At 40.3% G+C, this 25,358-nt stretch overlaps 1 protein-coding gene across 1 annotated transcript in view; it reads right to left on the reverse strand.

Moving 5' to 3' along the window:
• The window catches only part of Csmd1 (CUB and Sushi multiple domains 1), a 1,532,231-nt gene that overhangs the window by 717,208 nt on the left and 789,665 nt on the right, over positions 1–25,358 (reverse strand). Inside the window, exon 5 of the mRNA XM_021218735.2 lies at positions 19,689–19,896. Coding sequence (XP_021074394.1) covers positions 19,689–19,896 — 208 coding nt within the window. The remainder of the gene's footprint in view (positions 1–19,688; positions 19,897–25,358) is intronic.

Genomic DNA, 25,358 nt, shown 5'->3' on the forward strand with positions numbered 1-25,358 from the left:
TTTTTTTTTTTTTTTTTTTTTTTTTTGCTTGTGTTTTATTGGCATGATTTGTTGTGCATGACAACAAGACATTTATTCTTAATTTATTATTGTAATTTCTTAAGGTACTTCATGCATCATAAGAAAAACAGTATCTAATTATAGCTAGTGTGAGCATGGATATTGCAAATTGGATCTTTTAATAAAGCAGGAATGAGAGTAATAAATATACAATTCAAATCAAAAGTATTAAACATGTTGCTATCCAGTGCCCCAGTATAATTTTCAAACATACTATAAAGAAATAGTTCTGAAAATTCTTAGACATAACTGACATTACACTAGCATCTTGTAAAATAACAATAAAATTTTTAACTGAAATAGGAAATGAGAAACCTATCTAAACAATTAAAGCAGAAATCGTAAAATGAAATAAAATCATGAAGAAAATACTATGAAATTTCTTTATAGTTCTTTAAATGAATTTTTCCATATATTGTATAGTCAAATTTATTTTCTCCTCCCACAGTATTTCCATGTAAGCTTGCACATAAAGGTTATTGGTAGATATTTTTGTTTTATAAGTTTGCTAATTCTTGAAGCATATTTTATAGGGCTATAAGAACTTAGGAAATAAATTCTAAAACTACCAGGTTTTGCCCAGAAGCACACAGACTGCAGTTCCTGAAGCATAGAAGTTTCTCCATCCATGGAGTCCTGTGTTTGCTGCTGTACAGAGAGTTGGGCAAAGCCGTGTCTGTTCCCCGCCTCTAGAAAATCTCTCTCTCACTCAGCCGTGCTGTTCTACTTGCTTGTGCCAGATAAGATACTTTGAAAGGATATTTAACTTTATCTAAAATTCGAAAATGCCTTTTTGGATGTTTAAATACTTCTGAAAGTCTTTTATTAAATAGTTAACATGTCAGGAATCATTACCAACTGAGTAGAAATACTATGAAAACTGGCAGACTTCTTTTTACATAAGCAAAAGAATAAAAGAAACCTGAAAGTACAATGATTCTGTCTTACTATTGCTTACTGACTCAGGCAACAACAACGACAACAACAACAACAACAACAACAAAACGTGCTGGAAATATTTATTAGCTTTTAAGGTCAATAGATATTGTATTTCTCTATTTCTATAGTACAGCCAGTTTGCCCTAATTGAGATAAAGTAGCTTGTTCTAAAGAACCAGCTGATCTTTTATGCATTTAACAGATTTGCTGGTTTTGTCTGTTTCTTAGGTCTGCCACTGAGTGCTCGCACGCACACTGACACACACCACACACATGCATGTGCACACAGACGTACACATGTACACACAGAGACATATACGCAGACACGTGGGTTCCCCCTTCCTCCTTGGATCATTGACCAATGTGGGTCATGTAGGCAAAATTAGCAGAGACATTCAGCAGGGGTTTGGAAGCCCTGAGAATAAATGCTATGAGTGACCACACGAGAACTGGCTATGAGGAGGCAGAGCAACTTCACTTAGGGTGAGTCAAGACTTTAATGATTTGAGGGACTGGGGGTAGAACACCCAGGATGGGCAAAGGTCATGGGCTTAGGGCTCAGGGAACCTGAAATGTCTCATAAGCATGAAGAAACAACTCAGGAAACTCAGGTGCTTGCTAACCAGGTTCTTATCAGGAGAAAGGAAATTGATTCTGGAATCTAATGGAGGATACATGGCATTCCTCAGGTAGAGGAGAATGTGTGGGCTTAGCATTCCCCAGACAAGATCAGAGAGGGAGAAACACCACTAATGAAAAGAATCTCCCATATTATGCTGGGACCAGAGGCTCTTTGGTCATAGTGGACTCTGGCCTTCATTAGCAGAGTTTTCACACACACACACACACACACACACACACACACACACACACACACACACACACATTTCTGTTAGTAGCTGAAAGTTCAAACTCAGGAAGTATTGAACCAACCTCTTTTGCTGTGATAAATACAGTGGACGTAAATTAAATCACTCCTCTTATTCCTCATACATGACCTGTCTGACTAGGCGAAGAAAGTGATATCAGACACATTATTTTTGAGAACAGCCAAATTAAAGACATAGCTTTTGCCTGTCAGGGTATTCAAAATATGTGTGCACAGAATTGTATTTAATCACTTAACAATGTTATGAAAATGAAAAATAGATTAAGCAATAACAATAAAATGTTTTATAGTAACTATTTGTTTTCTCCAAATAGTTAAACACTCTTTTTCCAACTACCAATACTTTATGTACTTCTGCAGTCACAGGTCCTTTTTTCTCAATTGAAAATATTGTTCTCGCACACAATGGATTCCAATGACAGTTTTTCTTCCCTCAGTCTTCCTAGCTGCCTCCCCCTCCCTCCTCTCCAGATTCACTCACCATCTGTTACTTCTTCATAAAAGTCAGGCCTCTAAGAGATGACAGCCACACAGGACAGAACAAGACACGATAAGACAAGGCAAAAGCCCTCATATCAAGACTGCACAAGGCAACCCAATAGGAGAAAAAGAATCTCGCAACAAAAGGATGTACTGATTATCGAGAAGAAAACTGTTTAAAGTACTATGAGAGTAAGTCATACCATCAATATCTCAGTGGTTCCCTCGCACATAAACAACTACACAAAAATGTCTACATTACAATCCCATATTTTACTAGAGTTAGACATAAACCAGCTTATGATACATCGTGCTATTCAAAAATAATATATCAGATCTGAGAATATTACGGTGAATCTACCCTAATTTAAACAAAGCACAAAAGCATATGCTAAAAGTACAACATTTTTCAAACACAAACCTTTAATGATTACACATCTTTCAAGTGTTTAAAATGTGCATTTTGATCTATTTTAAATTTGACTTGACAAATAATCATCTTTCCACTGAAGTTGGACTCTGAAAAATTCTAAAAACCAACTAAATTTAATGATTTTTAAATCGATATCCATGTTCTCTGAAGTTTCCATAATTAACTATGCAGATTTATGAGGAAATACCTATTCATATGAATTGACATCTACTCTAGGTAACATATTCATTGCTATCCACAAACCCTCTGAATAAAAGAGAACAAAAAATTAAATAAAAACAAGCCTAGCATCATCAACCCACTGAATCATTTTCTTGTTTCTATGGGATGTTTTCATATTTTATAAATATCCACTATATTAGTTCCTTTTCAAATTTCTCTAGAAAGTGCCTACCAAATGAGACCAGAGGCGTCTTTTCTCAGTGATTCTACAACTAGAAGTTACATTGATGATAATGAAGATGAGCCTTTGGTACCATCAGTTACCAGGAGTAATGTCAAGAACTCTGGGCAGGAGTTGGGCAATCATCTAGTAACTAACCAACCCACCTTGCATTTTCTCCCCAGCTCTGAAGTTTCCACACAGAATACACACACTCTAGAGTACTTATCAATATGGTATAAATTATATTAGGATATATTAAATAAAATACATCATACTGTGTAAAAATTTGGTCTATAGGAAATATTAAATAAAATATATCACACCTTATACAACAATTGTCTGATGCATTTGGAGGTGCAGTAGACAGATTAAAGGTGTTTGAAATCAGTTTCTGGTAGCAATCCTAAGAAGGCTGGCTGTGTTCTACCAATGGGTGGTACATGGCTGCTGCCAGCTTGTGACCAAGAAGAGAGCTCTACAGATGAGCCACTCACCTCATCCCACAGCCTCCTGAACCCCGAGAGGATGCTAAGAGCTGTCTGTGCACTTTAGATGCAGCTACTACTTAACAGCATTTCTTTAGTGTTTTATCAGTGCTATCAGGAGAACCATGGCTTCCTGATTGTCCTTTCATACTTTTCAACTGTTTGAGTGTGTACAGACATCAATTTCAAAACTGTAATTTCCCATTCATTCTTGATGTGTAACCCACACTGGTCCTTTTAAGCTATTGGTTGAACTCTATTTAAAGCTTCCATACAACTCAGTGATAAAACAGTAAACAACATTGGAATAACTCTGACTTCAGACAGTTGTGTGGACAGTTGGACCCCTGTCTGGATGATGGTGGTTTATATCATAGTTCAGAACCTTTTCTGGCAACTACAAGAACAAAACAGGATCTTCAGGGTTCTTCACCACCTTGGCGAAGGCAATGGCAGACTATGATTGACTCAAAAGCCACATGTCACTACTTTTACTACATGTGACTTTTAAAAGGAAAAGAAAATAAATCATACCAGTTTATCACCAGTATCCCCCAATTACTCATTAGTAAAGATATTTGTATAGTTTTATTTAAAACGTCTTCCCTGTGAAATATCTAGTTACTATTTTCATTTGTTATTTCAATAATAAAGGGTTATCATGTTTCTTTTGTAACCAAATGAATGAAAACTTTTCCACCATAGTTGTTTTTGTGCATTTTAATCTATTGATGGTGAAATTAAGAACTATATGAGACTGAAAGTGGAATATTTATTAAATGTGCACTGATAGGAATCTATATTTGAAGTTCTCAATTTCTTTGTCTGAATCTGGTAAAGAAAAAACTCATTAACTGAGATCAGAAATGATACAGCCGATGTGCATAACACAGACTGAAAAAGATGCGTTTTGTGTTTGTTTTTAATCACACAGGTACTGATTTCATGAATATTTTCAAATGATTTTCAACTTTGTTTGAGTTTGCTGCTTCCAGAGACCTTCACTTGTGGGAGTGTACTTGTGCACCTTTGTGCCTTTGGTTCTGAAGATGGAAGGTGAATTTTCCAGTGACGATAACTCCCTGGAGCCGGAACGCTCTTTGGCTTTGCCAACTTAGCTGTCTCCAGAGTCTAGAAGGGCCACAAACTCATCTCATCAGAGATAACTGAAACATTTGGTTGAGTTGGAACACAACCTTAGCAAGGCAAAGTAAACTGCTCGGGGATACCGATTCAATCTGGAAAGCTGTTGTCAAACTAGCCTCATACGTCAAATGTGTCAGACTGAAAACTTGAGTGTTAACCTTGCCAAGACTTTGTGTCCAGAATCCATGGCCCATCCTCTCTTAGGTACTGTTCTAGTGAAAAATACCACGGCTAAGGCAACTTATAGAAGGAAGCATTAAACTAGCTGCTTGGTTATAGTGTCAGAGGGTGAGTCCATAGTAATCATGGCAGAAACCATGGCAACAGGCAGGCAGGGATGGCACTGGAGTTGTAACTTACAACTGACCTACAAGTTGCAGGTAAAGAGTGAGACCAATACATGTGTGAGCTTTTGAAAGCTCAAAGCCTACGCAGTAACAGACCTCCTCCAGCAAGGCCACACCTTCTTTTTCTTTCCAAACAATTCTACTAACTGTGGACCAAGCGTTCAAGCACATGAGTCTGTGGAGGCCATGCTCATTCAAACCACCACAAAGTTGCTATGAGGGAAACAGGGAGGATCTCCTGAGAGCAGTGTCTTAGAAATGATAGGAATGAGACTCTTTAAAAGAATCTTTAAAAGGCACATGCCTAGAGAGTGCTGTCTCGGACTTTATCAACTGTTCTAAATTTCTTATCCAAGGAGAGTGCATACAACAGAAAAAAAAAAAAAAAGCAGACATATGATGGAAATGGAATTTGTTCATAAATAAATAAGGTTCTATGGGGATGATGTCTCAGGCTGATGAAGACAGAATTACCTAGTTCCATCCACAACCCTGCCAGAGGCTAACAAATGACTGGTCCTTGGCTTGTGTCTTACTCTGCCTCTCTACACTGTAAATGACTGATCCTCTCTACACTGTAAATGACTGGTCCTCTCGACACTGTAAATGACTGGTCCTCTCTACACTGTAAATGACTGGTCCTCTCGACACTGTAAATGACTGGTCCTCTCGACACTGTAAATGACTGGTCCTCCCTACACTGTAAGTGACTGGCCCTCTCTACACTGTAAATGACTGGTCCTCTCTACACTGTAAATGACTGGTCCTCTCTACACTGTAAATGACTGGTCCTNCCTCTCTACACTGTAAATGACTGGTCCTCTCTACACTGTAAATGACTGGTCCTCTCTACACTGTAAATGACTGGTCCTGGCCTTGTGTCTTACACTTTCTCTCTACACTGTAAATGACTGGTCCTGGCCTTGTGTCTTACACTTTCTCTCTACACTGTAAATGACTGGTCCTGGCCTTGTGTCTTACTCTTCCTCTCTACACTGTAAAACTACCTTGCATTTTCATAGGATAGTTTGTCTTGAAGCTTGGCTTTTCCTGAAAGCAGTGACAGAATGAGGAATAATTGTCACGTCTCTGCTCAAGTTGGAAGTTGCTTGGCTGCCATTGTCATGTGACTAATTCACCATTGTCATGTGACTAATTCACCATTGCCATGTGACTAAATCATCATTGTCATGTTACTAATTCATGAATGGCTTGTTACTAATTATTTGGCCTTCATTCCACACCAGCAAGTTTTTCACTACAAGAAAAGAAAAAAGATTAACAAAATATGACCTTCCAAGTGACCAGTGCAACCAGCATTATCAACTAACATTCCAGGCATGGACACATTCAGGGACAGTTAAAATCAAGGTGCTTAAATAGCACTAACCAATAGCACTTTCTTTCTCAATGACCTCTAATAGGGCAGTGAGGATCACCCCTGTATGCACAAGGAGCCTTTGAGGGTCTATGTAGGTGAGTTCTGATCCAGTAGGGTTCAATGTGCTCAATACACACTGCCATTCTGCAGAATTGGTTTGAAAAGCTCTCCCATCTTGTACATGATTATAATCTTTCTTGGTTAATGTGTGTATGCAATCCCATCCTGCTGGAATACGGTGAGGGAGGTTACTGCTGTCTTTTCGTTCAGCATCTTCATGTGGGTTTTGGCCACACACACACACACACACACACACACACACACACACACACACACACGGTATCCTAATCATCTTCAATACAAAGTGTTCTAATGACATTTTACACTGAATTAGTCCTGAGCCTCAGAGTGGTGATCCTGTACTCCCAACTGCTGGTGGTCCAAAGGGATAATAGGCCATTAACCCTTACTCATTTTTCCCCTCTACAACAAACATTTCTGATATCAAGATGAGGCCCTATTTGGGCTCCTGAAGATCCCACCCCAGCATTTTCTGGCTAAATGGAGGAACCCAGAAGAGCAACCAAATCAGTCTTTGCTGCACAGGCAGCTAAGCCTGTCTTGCTGAGAGCTTTTGACCCGGGTTGTTAACGTTTTTCACCTTCCTCTCTGGATTGTCATGGTGACATGGGCTTGACTAAGAGAACTCCTCGAAGAAAACGATTTGCTTAGAATTTTCTTTCACAGTTTTGTTCTGCTCTATCAGAATGTACGTTCCATTCGGAGTATCAACCATATTTATTACTCTGAAATTCATAAAGCTTCAGCGCAAATTTTATTTCCATATTTAATGCAAAGGGGAAAGGTGGCATACTTGGGAGAAATTTGGAAGTGGCTGCTGTCTGCTGACGGGAGCAGGGTAAATGGCCAACCTCCTCTGCTTGCCACGGATGCCTCAAAATTAAAAATTAAATATTAATTTCGTTCTCTGCCATTTTTAAATTCTCCATTCCTGTAATTAATTTCCTCTTATGGTCTTGTGTTTTCAAATTCCAATTCCTCTATGTTTTAGCAGTTTACTAGAAATAACTGTAAAACATCAAAAATGATTGTGGATAAATTTGAGTAGATGAAGGCATACTAGGAAATAAGGGATTTCATGTCAGCCACACCCCTGCACGGAAAGCTCATGTGGAACTGAGTCTCTTGATGGAAGCTGCTGCTTCACAGCCTCCTGGCAGCTGCAAACTGAAATTTCTGCACCGGAAGACTCCACCATTCTAGGAGCACTAATCAAGAACTCCCATAGCAATAAGAAAAGGTCCAGCGAACCTTGTACTCAGGAAACCTCTGAGTGCACAGTGGCCAGGGCCACCAAAGCTCAGCACTGTAAGGAGGCCTCACTGAAGCGGGCAGATACAAAGGCAGCCCCAGCCTTGTACACAGGGAAGAACTCAGCCACGCCCACTGAGGAAACCTTAACCTTATACCAGAGGTAAACTTGGCCTTTAAGGGAAGCTTAGTTAGCCATGCCCACAGAGGCAGCTTCAGCCACACACAGAGAGGCCTCAGCCACACCCACAGAGGCAGCTTCAGCCACTCCCACACAGGCAGCTTCAGCTGCACCCACGGAGAAGGCCTCAGCCACACCCACAGAGGCGGCTTCAGCCACTCCCACCTAGAAGGCCTCAGCCACTCCCAGAGACCGCTTTAGTCACTCCCTCAGTCACACATTCCCAAGAAGCAACTTTGCATAGACTGCTTCCTTCATTTCAACATTTTTTTCGTTTAAGCACAATTCTAAAATCTCATTTATTAAATATTCATAATTCATAGATTTATTCAGCTCATATGCCATCTCTCTATTCTCTTGGAGTACCACCTTCCAATAAAGAGCATGATTGCGAGAAACCCATGGATGTGTCTGCAATTTAAATATTTTAATACATACTAACATACAGCCTGAAATACAAAGACAGAGAGAGAGAGAGAGAGAGAGAGAGAGAGAGAGAGAGAGAGAGAGAGAGAGAATTTGGCAGAATCTGAAATGAAATAGTTCTTATAGTCTAACGAATAGGTGGAGAGATATTTGAGGAGAGCAATGTTGAATAAAACGTGTCTGTCTCTCGTCCTCCACATGGTGGTGTTGAAATTACTTTTGCCCAGCTGGGTTCTAATTACCATTAATTGAACACTCTGATATCAGTATAAAAGACACATTGTGAACATATCACATCAGTTCACTGGTTGCTAACGCTCTAAGGGACAGTAGGTACTTTGGGGAAACATCTGTCATATTTGGAGCTTCGTTCATAATCTCTTCCCAGCGCTCCCATTAGCTTTAATGAAAGGAACAAGAGATGGGGTGAGACAGGAGCAGGGAGAGCAGAGAAAATGAGTATTAGGGAAAGTGATTGCTGTTGCAGGTCCCACTGCTTGGGAGCCAAGCTACCTCCTTGAAGCTCGCACTTACAGCAATTAGATGATGAGAAAAATGCCTATGAACACCTGAGCACACAGAGTCCCCTCCAGATGTGCACAGCAGGCTCTGCGCAACATCCATGACTGTGTGGCTCGACTCTGAGACTAAATGCGCAGCCTGTCCTTTCTTCCCATCTGTAACACTGGTCGCTGTTAAGTACTTTGAGAAACAACACCAGGGACATCTCCATAAAATACAGGACATGTTAGGTCAGAAGCTCGGGACATCACCTTCCCCGGAAGTCGAATATGGGGGCTTCAGATGCTTTCCACATGCAGCAATGGATGTCTGATGCTGGTATCCCTCGTTAGCTCGTTGTTACAGGGTCTGAGAGAGTGAATAATGAGTGATGCCAAAGATTTTGGCGAGGCTGCAGAGGCTACAAAGAGAGATGGCCACGGTCAGCAAAGCTGTATTTAACTCACATAGTGTAGTGTGTAGTATGGGATTTATTTCATGGCAGGGAGTAGTGTATGTGTGTGGGTGTGTGTGTGGGGGGGTCCGTAAGAAGGCTCAGAATCTGTACCAGAAGTAGAGGCCCTGAGTGAACCAGTAGCTATGTGATCTTGGATTTACAACCACCAAAACTGAGTAACATGTTTATTCTTTATGTTACCTAGCCCGCCACATTCTGCTATACTGGCCAGAGGTACTCATGTTCCTGGAAGGGACAGACAAACATACTGTACAGAAAGGGTTACTTCCAAAAGATGGGTTGTCATCAATATTGTATCACCCAAACATGGTCTATACCACCAGTGTTCAAATATTAAAACCTGAGAAAGCACCTCCCTGGTATTTTAAACTCTCCATGAGAAAGAATATCGCTGCTACTTTCAACGAATGGCTCTCAAGGATAACGTATTTTTCCTACTTGACTACTATTCTGTTTTCTGAGACTTCGGACAGGGTTGCACGGGGTACTTTAGCTGAGACCGACCATCCTCTCGATCGTCACATAGGCTGTGCACAGTAGTAGGACTGTTGACACAATAAGGGGCTGACTCATGGGGGAAATTGTGACCTTGCATTGCCTACAGGTACCTACCACAGGTGGCTACCTTTGCATACTGTCATTAGTACTTGTCAGCGAGATGCAGTGGGAGTTCCAGAACATCAGGTTTAGTGCAGGGCTGTACGCTGATGTATTTCAACAGCACTAAGCAGCTCCTATCTCCTGTGACTGGGTGATAATACCACCTTACTCCTCATCTAGAGCATTTGGGAAAGAAACACCCAACAAGTGGTCCTGCCTTTCTGCTCACAGTTTCTTTGTATCCTTTATACTTGAGGACTCTGTGTTTGTTTTCTCATTTAAACCCATGGCTAACATCTGCTCCCCCATAAGAAACTGAGTTTTCTTTGTATCAAAGCCTCTTCACTCAAGCACTGTATACTCTTGGTACCTGTGCATTTAACCCAGTTTCCAGAATGTTCCATCTGCTAATCTCTTGAATTGTCTCCTAAGTTCTCACTTGCAGTTGTACCATACCTCAGGAGACTAGTGTCATATATTCATTAAATGTGCAAGGGCAGGAGGAGATGGTCACTGTGGGGAATTCAGGTCTCATTCCCACTTTCAATGAGTCAGAAGAAAGATGGCCCCTTAAACGAAGACCCATCTTATTTACCCACGGAGCCGTCTTTTATAAAACTGGACTCTCAACGACCATGCTGATCCCTAAGTTACATTGGCTCATGTCAACCCTGGCCGGAGCTCATGGTCATGTAAGCTAGGTTATTTATGTAGTATTTCTAACTTTTAACTTTTCTGTCTGGAAAGTGGGGACAATAGTGGTCAAGTGGGCTCATACATGGTTAGCCCTTTGAGCCATCCTCTGCTCATGGGACAGAATGTGGTATTATTAATACTAGTATCCCATTCTCCTAAAGAGCAAGTAATTTGTTGAACAAAAGGTTTCCACACACTCTCTAGAACAGGGTGATCTATTCAGAAGTGTGTCACGTACCTAGGAGTAAGAAAAGATCACATTTATTATATGCATCTCAGAGTATCCAAATTAGTGAGGGTATTAGAGCATGGAAGAAGGTCTAGGAGACCAAGGGTGAGGAAGGGGAACCAGGAAGGAGCAGATGACTGAGAAAAATGAAGGGAAGAGGAAACAGATGGACTCACAGGAAGTCATCTCCTTTATTTCGTAGCCTCCTTAGCCATCAAAGATGCAGTGACATCACCAGCCCTTCCTGCTCTTCTTCATTGTGAGCCCAAACTGATATCATAAAATCCATTTTGCAAATAGTAAAAGAAGCTTGGAGAGTTAGTGTACTAAAACACCACAGTATGATGAATGGTAGGAATGGACACCTAATCCAGGTCTTCTAGGTCATTTCCCTTGAAACTCTAGTTCCAAGTACTCTGAATCTTCTTTCCATATGGGATTTACCTGCACAGATGGTAAGCCAAGCAGAGATGACATCATGTGGGATATGAAGAATGCTGCCCATGACGCACACTTCAGATTCTTTTTTTTTTTTTTTTTTGTTTTTTCGAGACAAGGTTTCTTCTCTGTATAGCCCTGGCTGTCCTGGAACTCACTTTGTAGACCAGGCTGGCCTCGAACTCAGAAATACGCCTGCCTCTGCCTCCCAAGTGCTGGGATTAAAGGCGTGTGCCACCACGCCCGGCTTCACACTTTAGAGGTGATCCACAGCCCATGTTGTGCCTGGTTGGGGTCACATGGAGTATTTTCATGACATGCTCCATGGTTGGAGCCATGGTGTGGTTCGATGCTTCTTTCTTTCAGAGAGTGGTAGGGTAAGTAGTATCTTATTCACAGATACTACCATTCAATGAGTTATATAAAAGCTCAAATTTCAAATTGTTATTTAAATATATGTATTTTCAGATTATTGAACTTAGTGAAACTCTGATATTTATTTTATTGCAGCAGAAAGGCTCTGAAAGTGAACTGCAACCATGACATTTCTGGCACAAATTAAGAGTATGAACTATGCAATCTACCGGGAGGGAGAAGATAGTATGGAAAAGGAATTAAGAAGAGCCCATAGCAGTAGACTTGGGCATTGATGGAAATGCTTCTCTGAGTTGTTTCTTGGGCTTTAGAATTGGGGCCATATGGAAATAGAATTTACTGGAAGGACCTCTCTTCTTCAGAACCCAAACTTTTGCCTGAGTTAATAATATGCCTTGAGATCATTTTAAATTATATATTCAATCCATTTCTACTGCTTATCTGATTGTTTAAGACTAACCTGCCTTTAAGAAGACAAAGGAAGGATCCCTAAATAAGTCATGAATTTCCCCACACTCTGCTTTCACAGCCAAATCTATATGCATCTTAAATTTTGTACTTTTCCTTGCCCCTGATGTAGAAGTAAATGTGTATGTCAGATCTTTTGTGGGAAAGTCTCTATGTGCTTCATGCATTTATTAGTTAGCCAAGCCTGGCTATAAATTAGTGATTCACCTGTCTCAGAACACATGTGCTGGGACTCCAAGTGTGCACCATCATGACCAGGCTTGAATTAAAATTTGAAGTGCAATATATAATAGGAACAATCACATTTTCATTTAGGGCTGTGCACAGGATCATTGTTATTTCTGCTCCTAAAAACTGTCTATAATACCACACTTTCCCAAATAGCCTGATGGGGTCAACTTGCTGAGACAAGATAGGTCAAGGTTTTAGAACAAAGAAGTATAAATAATTTAGGCAGACTGCGGAGAGTCCCGACAAATATAACTGAATTTCATACATGTCCCTAGATGAACCTGTCCAAAGAAAATAGGCTTAATAGAACAATTAGAAAATTCAAAATACTGTGTGCCCATTCATTAGCAGCCATAAACACAGATGTTTTGGTTGGGGTAATAACCCTGAGGTTGTGAGATGTTATGTGGCGGTTACATATGATCATTAGCTGGATGGAATTTAGAACAAGCCAAAAGATACACCCTTGGGAGTGTCTTCCTCCAGGTCTTTACAAGAGATTGATTGATTGGTTGATTGATTGATTAATTAATTAATTAATATAGAAAACACTTCCCCCAATTCTGGTTCCTTCCCCTCACCCCTGCCTCCTATTCTCCTCTGAAAGGGTGACTTCTCACAGGAGTATGCTGGGTATCCCCCTACCCTGGCACATCAAGTCTCTGCCAGGAAGGGAGAGCTACCCTGAATATGGAAAACACCACTCCATGCTGTCTCTGAGTGAATGAAAGAATGAAAAAAGTGAAAACAATACTAATATCCCTCTTTCTACTTCCTGACTGTGGCTTCTTTGCAATCAGTGGACTCCTTCTACCCCACTGCAGCCAGAGGTGCCCTTCCTGCATTGCCCTCCTTGCCACCAGGAGGTGTACTGTCAAGCAAACCTTTCTTTCTTAGGTTTCTTTGGCCAGATATCTTGTCACAGCCACAGGAAAAGTAACGAATCTGGAAGGATTAGAGGACACTGGGGTGAAGGCAGGCAGCAGGCAGCATCTCACTCTGTGCTATCTCCTGAAGTTTCTGTAGAAAGAATTCAAGTTACGCAGTTTCGATGCTGTAGGCAGGAGTGGGTGGCAAGCCTCTCTGGGTTTGGGGCAGGTGAGGGGAAAGGCTCATTGCAGGAAATCCACTGCTCACTGGAACTCCATAACCTTCTTCATTAGAAATTAAACATATACCCAGTCAATTATCAATTAAGTGACATGTTGGATAAACATTGTAGGCATTAATTGACCCTTCAAGGGTTCTTTGAAGCTCACTGGGCTGCTCCAGTGTCTTTGAAGTCTCATTTTGGTTTCAGCCAGCTACTGATTAGATTGATTTAATAGTGAAATTGTGCTGGGTTAATGGCAACAAAATAAAGTGTATTTATACAGTGTTTTTCCGTGGAGGGGAATCATAGCCAGTCCAGAGCAGGAGAGGGTCTTCAGTTAGCTACTTACTGAGACTTACTTCTACAGTACAAAATAACAAATTGGACCATGGAGGTTCTCCCATACAAATGGAGAGAAGATTGCTGGAGGGACATTGCACGGGGTTTCCTCTGCACATCTCCTACTACCGTATCTAGACCCTCCCTGATCATTGTGCTAACTTTGTAAACACAGGCCAGCCTGGACTGGCCATATAGAGGCAGGTAGCTGTGTAACCGTACCCAGAGGCAGGGAAGCAAGACTCTTGAGTAGCAATGTGACCTAGGGCCAAGACTGGATGATACGAGGGACTGGAGAACAGTAGAACAACTTCTTCTGTCTTGCACAGGAAGACCTGCTAAGTCTTTTGGATTTTTCCTGGGCAGCACAAGGCAGGGCAAAGCCTCCACCTTTGTCCTTGTTCCTCCCTTTCAGTCATGTTCAGCTGTATACATTCCCTGACAGAAGAAGAAAGCCCATGTCCCCTCTCCAGTCCCCTGCCAAGAAAACAAAATCCTGACCTTCAACCCTTAAGTCCTCAGTTAGAAAGTTTAACTGGCTAACTCAGATATGACATCAGCTTTCATTCTTGGTGCTCTTAGAGGCACTGAATACACCATCAAATCACTGAAAGAGGATAAAATCAGACAGTTTTGCTGTATGCATACGTGTACCATGCATGTGCAGGTACCTACAGATGTAAGAAGAGGACATTGGATTCCTTAGGACTGAAGTTATAGATGTCTTTGATCTACGAATGTAGGTGCTGAGCCTTGAAGTTGGGTTTTCTGTAAGAAGCAACAAACACTCTTAACCACTGAGCCATCTCTCCAGCCTATTTTTTAAAATTACAATAAAATCCATAGTTACTAGAGCCTGTTGCAAGTCAACTAGAAACAGTGTCTGTGTTCTTAAGCATCACTAGGAAAACTACCTGACTATATGAAAATCTAAAATGATGATGATGATGATAATGATGATGATGACGGTGATGATGATGATGATGATGATGATGATGATGATATAAATCATCCTTGGTCAGTATGCATACAGGTGGTAAGATTTAAATACCCACATTTAATACATATAAGAGTTTGGCAAATGAGAGTCACTATGTTGAGGCTGCCTCTACTGTAGCCATGGCAACTCGGAGCAAAGAAATTATAGCAGAGTTGGTAATTTCACTTGAAATGTAATGAAAATAAAGCTAATCCCATTATTATTCTCAATAATTTTCCATGCAGTTTCCTCTTACTATGCCCTTGCTTGTTCATCCTGTCTTTAAAAACAGATTATTGGAAAATTGTACATGTGTGCCCTCTCTGCACTTATAGCCATTAGCACCATCCTCCTGCCTCGGAGGCATAACCTTGTTTTGGAGAAGAGGCCAAGTTCACCCTTCTCCCTACTTTTCTTGCAATCCTGGAATGGATAAATCTTCTAAATATACCAATTTGGGCCATTAAACATTTCAGAGACTGTCACTAAAATTATAGTAAAATAATAGCCTTTTAAAAGATAAGCCAGATAATACACATTTGTATAAATCTTGAAAGCATGTTCCCAATTATTCTATTTTAAATTTGAAGTGTGTTCATGTGGGCTTGACGGTTATTTAAGAAAACCATCTTTTTTCTTTTCAGCCTCCTCTGAAGATTAACGGCTTGATGTGAGTTCCATTTAGAGTAACACTCCATATGGACACGTCAAGACAATTCCCTCTATAATTACAAAAAGCACTGAATGTCACCAAAGTAAAATAAATAAGAAAGCCCTCTGTCCCCTCTCATGCAGTAAGTATACAGTGGTGCGTGGATTTTCAGTGGACCTGTCTCCTCAACTGTAGCACCCTCTGCAAGGCACAAGGAGACTGTACAGCTGAGCGAAAGTGAATCCCAGGCAGCGCAATGATGCTCTCCAAACGCTGTGCAGCAGGAGACCAGGTCACAGTGATGCAGAGTTTGGTGGACGTAGATCCTGAGCTGGTGACAGTTCCCTGGGAACCCTGCTCTTTGCTGTGCTTCCCATGTCCCAGTTTCTTGTTCACAAAGCAGACAAAGATGCTAAGAGTCCACAAGGGGAAGACCGTCCTTTAGGGCTCTTGCATTTCCAACAAGTGAGGGCTCAGAAATCATCATCAGGCAACTTCACACTGTCTACAAAGGCCATTCATAGGGACAGGCTAGGACAATAGGCAGGATAGTTTAGGAGCTTTCAGAAGCAATGTCTCTTTAATAACTATCTTTAAAAGGGTCTGGGGAGATCTCAGAGAACAGATGGAAGTTTCCCCATTCTAATAACAAAAATTAGGGCTGTCTCCAAAGCTGAGCAATTTCTTCCTGACCAACAACTTTTCCTACTGTTTCTTGTTGCTCATGCATTGTGGTAGTCACTAGGAAATGGAAGCTAAAGGGCAGGAAGGGAGGGGAGGTACAGGAAAGGAAAAGAAAAGGGCAGGAGAGAAGACTCACCTGTGATGGATAAGAAAGTGAATGAAGAGCCTAAGAGGAGGGGAGAAGTGGAGCAAAAGGAAAGGGAAAATAGGTGGGAAAGGGAGAGGGAGGGGATGAAGGGATCAGGAGATTGAGGGTGAGGGGATGAGAAGATGAGGGGATGAGGAGGTGAAAGGATTAGGGGATGGACATGAGGGGGTGAGGGAATGAGAGGATGAGGGGATGGACATGAGGGGATGAGGGGATGGACATGAGGGGATGAGGGGATGGACATGAGGGGATGAGGGGATGGACATGAGGGGATGAGGGGATGAGGAGATGAGGGGATGAGGGGATGAAGGGATGGACATGAAGGGATGAGGGGATGGACATGAGGGGATGAGGGGATGAGGAGATGGACATGTCGGGATGAGGTGATGAGAGGATGAGGGGATGAGGAGAAGAGGGGATGATATGAAGGGATGAGGAGATGAAGGGATGGACAGGGGGATGCGGGAATGGACATGGGGGATGAGGGGGTGGACATGAGGGGATGAGAGGATGAGGGGGTGGACATGAGGGATGAGGGGATAAGGGGATAAACATGAAGGGATGAGGGGATGGACATGAGGGGTGAGGGGATGAGAGGATGAGAGGATGAAGGGATGAAGGGATGAACATGAGGGGATAAAGGGATGAGGGGCTAGACATGAAGTGATGGGGGAATGAGGAGAAGGGAGGATGAGGGGATAAAAGGGTGAGGGGATGAGGGAATGAAGAGATGAGGGGAAGATGGGATGGGGTTAGGGAGAGAGAATTCACCTATGATGAATAACAAATGAAATCAACGAAGAGTGGAGGAAGAGAAGAGAGGGGTGAAGAATGTGAGGAAATTCATGGAGGACGAGTAAAGAAATGGAGAAACCAGACCACAGGATGTCCCCTGGCCCCTGAGCAGAGCAGGCATTGATTTTTTTCTCTGTGGCACTCACACAGGAAGGAGCTGCTCCCCTTTCTGGAGCCACAATCATCTCCCTGGCAACCCGCCTTGGCTGCTCTTTCTATTTTAGTTACTTATGTTGTCACCTGAACTCCCACACTCTCCGTTTTACTTGGCAAAAACCATCACCACACTCTATAAACACTAAGTTCATCCCAGTTTTCCAATCTCTCCCCCACTCTGACACCTTACAGCAACACCATCAGTCAACACCTAACACCCAACACCCAATACCCAACATATCCAGGTTCTCACAAATTTAAAGTTAACCAAGTAATTTCTGCAACTCATTTACCAAATAGTTTCCACTTTCAAACATTTTATATAGTTATAAAGTTGTTCCCTGTAAAATATTTATGCAGTTAAAAAGTTAGAAGTGTTTGGATCACCTGCTTCTACAGCAATAATTGGCAGAACTTAGGCACATGAATATTAAATTTGTTTCATGAACTTAAAATGCATCTAAATATGGCTTCTTAGGACTGGATGTAAGGTCAAAGAGTGACTAGTAATGAGACTCAGGGTTTTCAGCCAGCATCAGTATTCATAGTTTTGATTCTCAGTTACATGAGAAATATAAACATTCTACAAATACATGAGGTTGAAAAACAATGGCTGTTGCCAGAGTCCTATTCAAGGTGAATAACACAGTACAGTTCATGACAATGGTTGTGGAGCTTGCTAAATCCATCACAGAGTGACACGTTTCCCAACAGCATTTTTGTGCTTAGTCTGGGTTGATCCCCACACCATTCTTTCGCCAGCTCTGTCCTTGCACCCTTCCACATCTCCCCTCCACATTATCCTTTCTACTGTCTATCCCATGTTCAAATACCTTCACAATATCTTCCTTTAAAGCCTTCATGCCCATCATGGCCCTTTTTCTAGTCTCCTGACTTCAGCATTTACACACACACACACACACACACACACACACACACACACACACACATTAATCATTGTTATGTGCATGAACATATTTTTTATATGGATGTTCTTCTAAACCTGGGATACTTCAATTCATGTATTTTTTTCAAGGTATATCCATTTTCTGCAAAGTTTATTTTTCTTTACAGATGAATAAAATTCTGCTGAGTTTATGTGCCACATTTCCATTATTTATTATTTATCTACACAATATCTATTGGTGTACATTTAGGTTGATTACATTTCCTTTGTCCTGCAGATAGAGCCGCAGTAAATACGGATGTGCAAATGATTCTAGTAAGATGCAAAGTCTTTGGGTGTGTGCCCAGAAGTCATACAGTTGTGTTCTAATGAAGTTCTATTTTTGTTTTTACTTCTGTAATTGGAATACTATTTAACATAAGAGAAAAAAAAACTCAAGAGAGGGAAGTATGTACCCATTTTTGTGAACACAGAACTTCTAGTTGTGGAAAACTGAGTGATTCAGTTTGATGTTAAGGAATGGTGTAAAAGAGGATCTTCTTCTATCAGCTTACACACTTAGTCTTGTCATTCTTTTGCCTCTGAACCCAAGTCAAGACTGAAAGCCATTGAAATATTTTAACACTTCCTCCACTAACTCTTCTGCTGTACACACATAACCAGCTGTTCTTGTGATTACATATTCTAAAATTACCTCATGGCTCAAGATCCAAACTAAAGGACCCTAGCAACTTTAAAATAACAAAATCATTTAAATAATTAAAACAACACTAAGTCCAACTAGCAACAAGTAGCCCAGAGAGAGATGAAGGTGGAATCAAGCGATCTTATTTCTGTCCTTTTAATTTTCCATTTTAGAACTATACCTGTGGATACAGTGGAGACCACTCTGCCAGAAGCATGGCTGTGCTTCAAACTTCTCTCCATATAAAACTGAATTCCTGACCTCCAATTGGTCAGACGTGTCACCCATCATGCTAGAGTTCACACTAACTCTGTTTAAGATACGTCTCAAAGGTGGTTCTGGAGTTGTGTGCACCTCTTCACAAGAGGGCAGGAACACATGGTCCTGCTGTAAAAATAGAGCAGGACTATTTTGTAAAAAGAGAGACAAAACCTAAAAGCATCCACTCAAACTGTGTCATCTCTAGATGAGAACCAAGGCCCAGGGGCCCTCCTATGCTTTTCCTGGGAAGACTTGAGTGTAACATGAGAAAAGGAAAACAATTCAAGTGTTCATACCTTCTCTAACTTCAAACGCCAGAAGAGAAACATCTCAGACACTGGAACAGGTTACAACAAAGGATCAAGAGAAAAAAAAATACCATACTCAAGCTGGCCACTAACTGTCTACTGACACCAATTGGCGGATCCTCTTTCTCCTGAAAACCCAATGCAAAGGCTACGAAGAGCTCACATGATTACCCAAACTCACCATATGGATGGCGCTTCTGTCCCGCTGATCTCTAAGAAGTCGTATCCTTCCTCCAGCTGGAAGTCAGTAAAAACAAGAGCAATAGTGTCCCCAGGCTCAGCCAAGATGGTCCACGTGCAGTCAGCATTGTTGTCATACTCTGAAGGGAAGTGAGGGCTGGATATGGAACCACTGGTGCCTCTTAGGGTTCCCCCGCAGGCTCCCTCAGCTGCAGGGGCAGAAATGAAAAGGCAACTCAATCCTCAGAAGCCTGTCACACATAAACATGTTCATGCCCCTATTGACTACCAAGAAATTGTTTCTGAATTTAGAATGAAGGTATTCTAAAAAGATCATTTCTAGGTAATTAATTTAGCTTCATAGGTGGTATACAAAAGCCAAAGGTTAATTTACATTATCAAGCCAATATCATAATGGGAGAAATAATAAAACTGTCAAGAAAGTGGATTTAACATATAAATAAATTCCCAAATATGCACTTAAATGTAATTAAGCTCTTCATAGGGAAATGCTAGACAGATCTTTCTACTTACTATTTACTGTGCATATAACTGCACAGTATGTTGACACTTGTAAATATTACTATAAAACTGTCAAGTTTTATGCATTAATACATCATATAAATAAATGATCACTAAAAAACAACATAACTTTACTTAATATTTAGAATTTATTCTTCTCTGCAGTTTCTTTGAGGGCTCCCAAAATTAATTGCTTTAATGTAAAACCAGCCACCAAAACAGCAATACCAGGTTTATTACATTAAATTCACAAAGCATTGTTCACGACTGTAGCTAGAATCTCACATCATAGTTGAATGGTTGAAATGTGTTCATTTAAATCCCACTTTTGAGATGCAAATCAACATAATAATTCTAATTATTTCCAGGTCATCTTTCTCCCAAAGTTTTAGAAGAGAAATTACTGGTGTTTAAGGTCCTAATACTCTCTTATGGTGATCTACAAGCTGCAGTTTTATGACTGGAAACTGAAGTGGTTGGATTTAGGTAGAATCCAGCAGAAGTCTAAACTAGAAATCTGCACAATAAACTTTACTGGACTCTCCTGGTAAAGACCTCAGTAACCAGAAGTGATATGGAAGTTGTGTGGGGAGAGTACCATGTCCACAGTATGCCTGTTTGCTGAGGTTGAATGCAGGGGGCCAGCACTTACATGTAACCCTCAGGCATGATCACCCACTGTTGAAAGTATTAACTACTTTCAGGGTTCTCTGTGAAGCCCTTGCAGAATGGGACTCTGAGGCTTGTGAACTCAAGAGCATTTTATTATGTTAACCTCTGAGGGGAGCTGTGGTGAGTCCAACTGTAAAGTGTTGGCCTCTAGAATGACCTCAAATGCCATGCTTCTTCCTTCCATTTGTGAGTAAGGCCATTGGCTTCAAAGTCACTTGGAGGTTTCCTGGGTTTAAGAAGTCAAACCTGACCAATATGCACAAACACTATGGCCTGCACCTATTCAAGAAACAGGAAAGAGGCACTATTTCATGACCATAGTGATGAAGAAAAAATGATATAAACAAGACCAGAGATAGAAAATTAAACAAAGGAAGGAAAAACAAAAGAAGCGGACAAAGATGAATACATTGAACTTTTTTTTTTTCTGAATCTGTACTTGTGATCAAGTTTTACATGGTAGGTATTTCAAAACCAAAAGAAAAATTTCAATCTGTTATAATTAAATTATCCCCGATCCACATGAAACTTTATTATATTTATTTTATTGTGTGTGTTCTATTCTGAGACAGGGTGTCAATATGTCATCTTTATTGACCCCAAATATGCTGTGTAGCTTTAGCCCATTTCAAACTGTTCTTTCAGTTTGTGAGCAGAGCGCTCCTTCTGGAGAACTGCAGAACTCTGGTAATCTGACTCATAACGATTTTGAGAATATGATGTAAACATGTAGGCACAGAAGTTTATTTAAAAAGTTTTCTATTATTAAAATGCATTTGCTGTAGATGGAGTGTTGATTGCTGGCATAAAGAAAAAAATCTATCAACTATGAAATATTAAGAAATTTTTGTGGAAAAAATAACAAGATCAACTAACTAATATTAAAATTGATCAACTTAAAGATTTTATTCCAAAACACACAAAGTGTAAGGAATTTACACTTTGAAACTTTCTTTTACGTTTGAAACATAGAGACAAACATGAGTTTATAACTTTGTAATTTATGAAGTCACTTGAAGTTCAGCAAATGTTAGATATTCTCACAGTGCTATAAGTATTTGGTGAGCTTAATTTTAAAATGTTTATTAAAGACATATACATATACATACACACACACACACATACACATATATATATATATATATATATATATATATATATATATATATATATATATATATATATATATATATATATATATATATATATATCAAGATCAATAAATAAAAGATTTTGGGGAAAGAGATAGTCTTGGGATTCTAGTCTAATTACAATTGACAATCCACTTTATCTTAAATTCATGAGCAAAATAGAAAGGACAAAGTAATCGCTCCTGTTCCTTTCTTTTCTATCTACATGTGTAAATGAGGATGTCACAATATTACATTTCCATTTAATGAAGCATAAAAAGAAATTAGTAGCAACTCATAACTAATTTTCATGGAATATATCATGATCTACATTTTTTGACTCTCTTCAGTGCCCAGGAATGTTCCTATGTTTTAAAAGTCCATCAGGCTTTGACAGCTACTCTTGAAAGTCTGCTCTGCAGTGTGTGACTTATGGTGCCATCTTCTGTTATTCCCCACCACTCTCTAGGATGCAAAGCCATAGCTGGCGACTAACCCTTCAGCACCGAGGTCAGCTCCGGGCCTCTGAGGCTTGAGGCACAGGAAAGCTGCTGAGAACAAATCCAGTGAAATCAGAGTGAACAGTGCTTGATCTGCTGGGTGCAGAATGAAGCAAATCTCCAATGGCCCCCAAGATACATGTATAATTGTTTGCTTTTAATACACCAGATAAAGAAGTAAATCAAATTCTAGAAGAGCATGGCTGAAAATGAGACTTAGTCGTAGCAGTACTGGGGTGAGGGGCCGCGGACATATTTGTTGTGGATGCTGCCCTCTGCTTGTAGGAATTATCATCAGAGGTCACATAGTTTTCAAATGAATGATGGCTGCTAACATCAATTATTTAATTCAGCTTTTTGGAAACTTTCATCCTAAGATTTCCAAAAGGAAGTGAGATAACAGAGCCCAGGGCATGGGTGTGGTCCCCACAGAAGACATCTCACGTAGAAATCATTTTTAAAATCTATTCTGTGTCCAATACTTATAACATCTTCCATTTTACACAGAGGTTGACCAACTTCTTAAGTCTGAATTTGTCTGAGTTAAACCAGGCAGAAAACAATATGTTCAATATTTTTACTCGTTTCTGTGGGTGGGAAATGACTTTGAATGTCAACAAAGGGTCCATATTTATATTTTCCCACTGGAAAATTTGAAATTATTCTCACATTATTTAAAGTGAGAAGCCTTATTCTCAATGTAAAATGTCCCTTTCTACCCAGATAAAATCTATTTTATATACACAGTTCAAAATATCAAACAGAACATGGTTTAGATGCCTAACTTTGCCATGTCATGAATAATTGGACACTCTCAGACCTGCAAAAACAATGAGTCATTTACATGAGGTGCAATGCAGCCAGTCTGTATGATAATCCCATGTATGCACTGAATGTCTTTGATTTCTGACACCAGTCCAGGGAGTTCCAATGTCAAGGTTAACTTTATAAAATGAAATATTCGCAAGGGCTGGCACAGCCACATTTCTACTTAAGACATACAGCTGTCTGATGCTCGATGGTATCTTCTAGGAAAAAAAGGGAAGCTACATCCAGGAAATGCTTGCCAAAACAAGACCTACATGATGGCATCACCAGTTGCCATGCAAAATACATAGTATAAATTCCAGAAGATTCCATTCTATATGAAGAGGTGTAGTCAATCAATGCTGAGAGAGAAGAATATTTTTGTCACCAGTGATAAGTCTTTCACAAGCTTATCTAATCCCAAATAAGCTCCAAACACACACCCACGGAGACACACATGCACACACACCACACACACATGTTACATTAACTGAATGAGCTCAGTAAGGTGGTTGATTATATTATGTATGTATGTGCATAATAACTAAAAAAGAAATTATGAGCTAGAGAAGGAGTAGAGTTGGAGCAGAAGAGGGAGGGAAATGGTAGAAACACAGTACTCATATATGAAATTCTCAAAAAAAAAATAAAAGCCTTTATAAAACTTGAATTCAGGTTGTCTACTATAGCTGACCAGCAGCTTATGGTAGCTTATGGTTGAGCGGGGCTCCCCTGAAAGGAGGGCTGGAAGTGAAAGGGGTTGGGTTGGCAAGAAAAGCATGGCGCCAAGACAATGTTCTGATAAAAGCTCAAAGTTTATTTCTGCAGCTCCAGCTTTTAAGCACTTCAGCAAACAAAGCTCTTCTTGAGAAAGTTCCTCTACAGACTAAGCATAGATAGATAGAAGTTCCTCTTGGCTGCACACACTGTTCTCTGACCTTGGCTACACAGACTGCTTTCACAGCTAGCCTCTGGCTCTCCACAGTCTAGGACTGAACTAAGTTATATTCCTTTCTCCGATTGCTGTTTGGGGAAGTTTTCTGCGTTCTAGGTGCTCCACTTTGGTTTACTATGCAATGGGAGTACCACATACCCAGTCATGGATTATCGAGAGGGCTCAATGAATAGTCATGGTTAAGCATACATTAATGGTTAGGTACATCCTAACTGGTCAGTATGGACAGAGCTTTCTTCTATTTGTCTCATCAAAGCTGGTCACATTACAATGATTCCCTACAAGCGTGCTGAGCACTGGGCTGACTAGATTTTACGCCATCTTAATCATCTTAATTTAAGCAAGGGTTATTTGGGAAGAAGCAATCTTAATTGAAAAAAAGGAATCTTAATTGAAAAAAGAAATGATGTCATATGATGTCATATGACTTCTAGGCAAGTCTGTAGAACATTTTCCTGATTAATGAGTGATAAGGGTTAGCCCAGCTCAGTGTAGGTGATGCCACCTCTGGGCTTAGCTGAGCAAGCCATGAAGAGAAAGCCGGTAGATAGTACTCCTTTATGGCCTCTGCACCATCTCTTGACTCTGGGTACCTGCTTTGAGTTTCTATCCAGCCTTCCCTTGGTGATGGACTCTAATGTGGAACTGTAAACTCATATAAACTCTCTCTGCACACATTGCTTTTGGCCATGGTGCATTATCACAGCAATAGGAAAGTGGAACAGAGAAATTCAAAACATTACCTACTAAGAAAATCTATTAAGATTCTATCTAATCCCAGTCAACATGTCTACCATGGGAAAAAGAGCAGCACATGTCAGTAAAGATGTGGAAACACAACAGGAGTCCTCATAAAATGCTGGTAGGAATATTAATGCATCTCAAAGAATGGAATATAGATGTTTTCATAGAAGACTTTGCATGTTGCCTTCCACTGAGAAAAGAATGCTCTAAGGTCTAGAGTTTACGAAAACTAATTTCAAGGTAGACATTGCTCTCTTCTTCTCAAACAGGCTTCAGCATTTCTTTTTTCTTTCTTTCTTTCTTTTTTTTGTCAATACTGCAATTCATTGTTCAGAAACACT

Source organism: Mus pahari, chromosome 19 (assembly GCF_900095145.1).
Source record: "Mus pahari chromosome 19, PAHARI_EIJ_v1.1, whole genome shotgun sequence".
In the NCBI taxonomy this organism is placed as follows: Eukaryota; Metazoa; Chordata; class Mammalia; order Rodentia; family Muridae; genus Mus; species Mus pahari.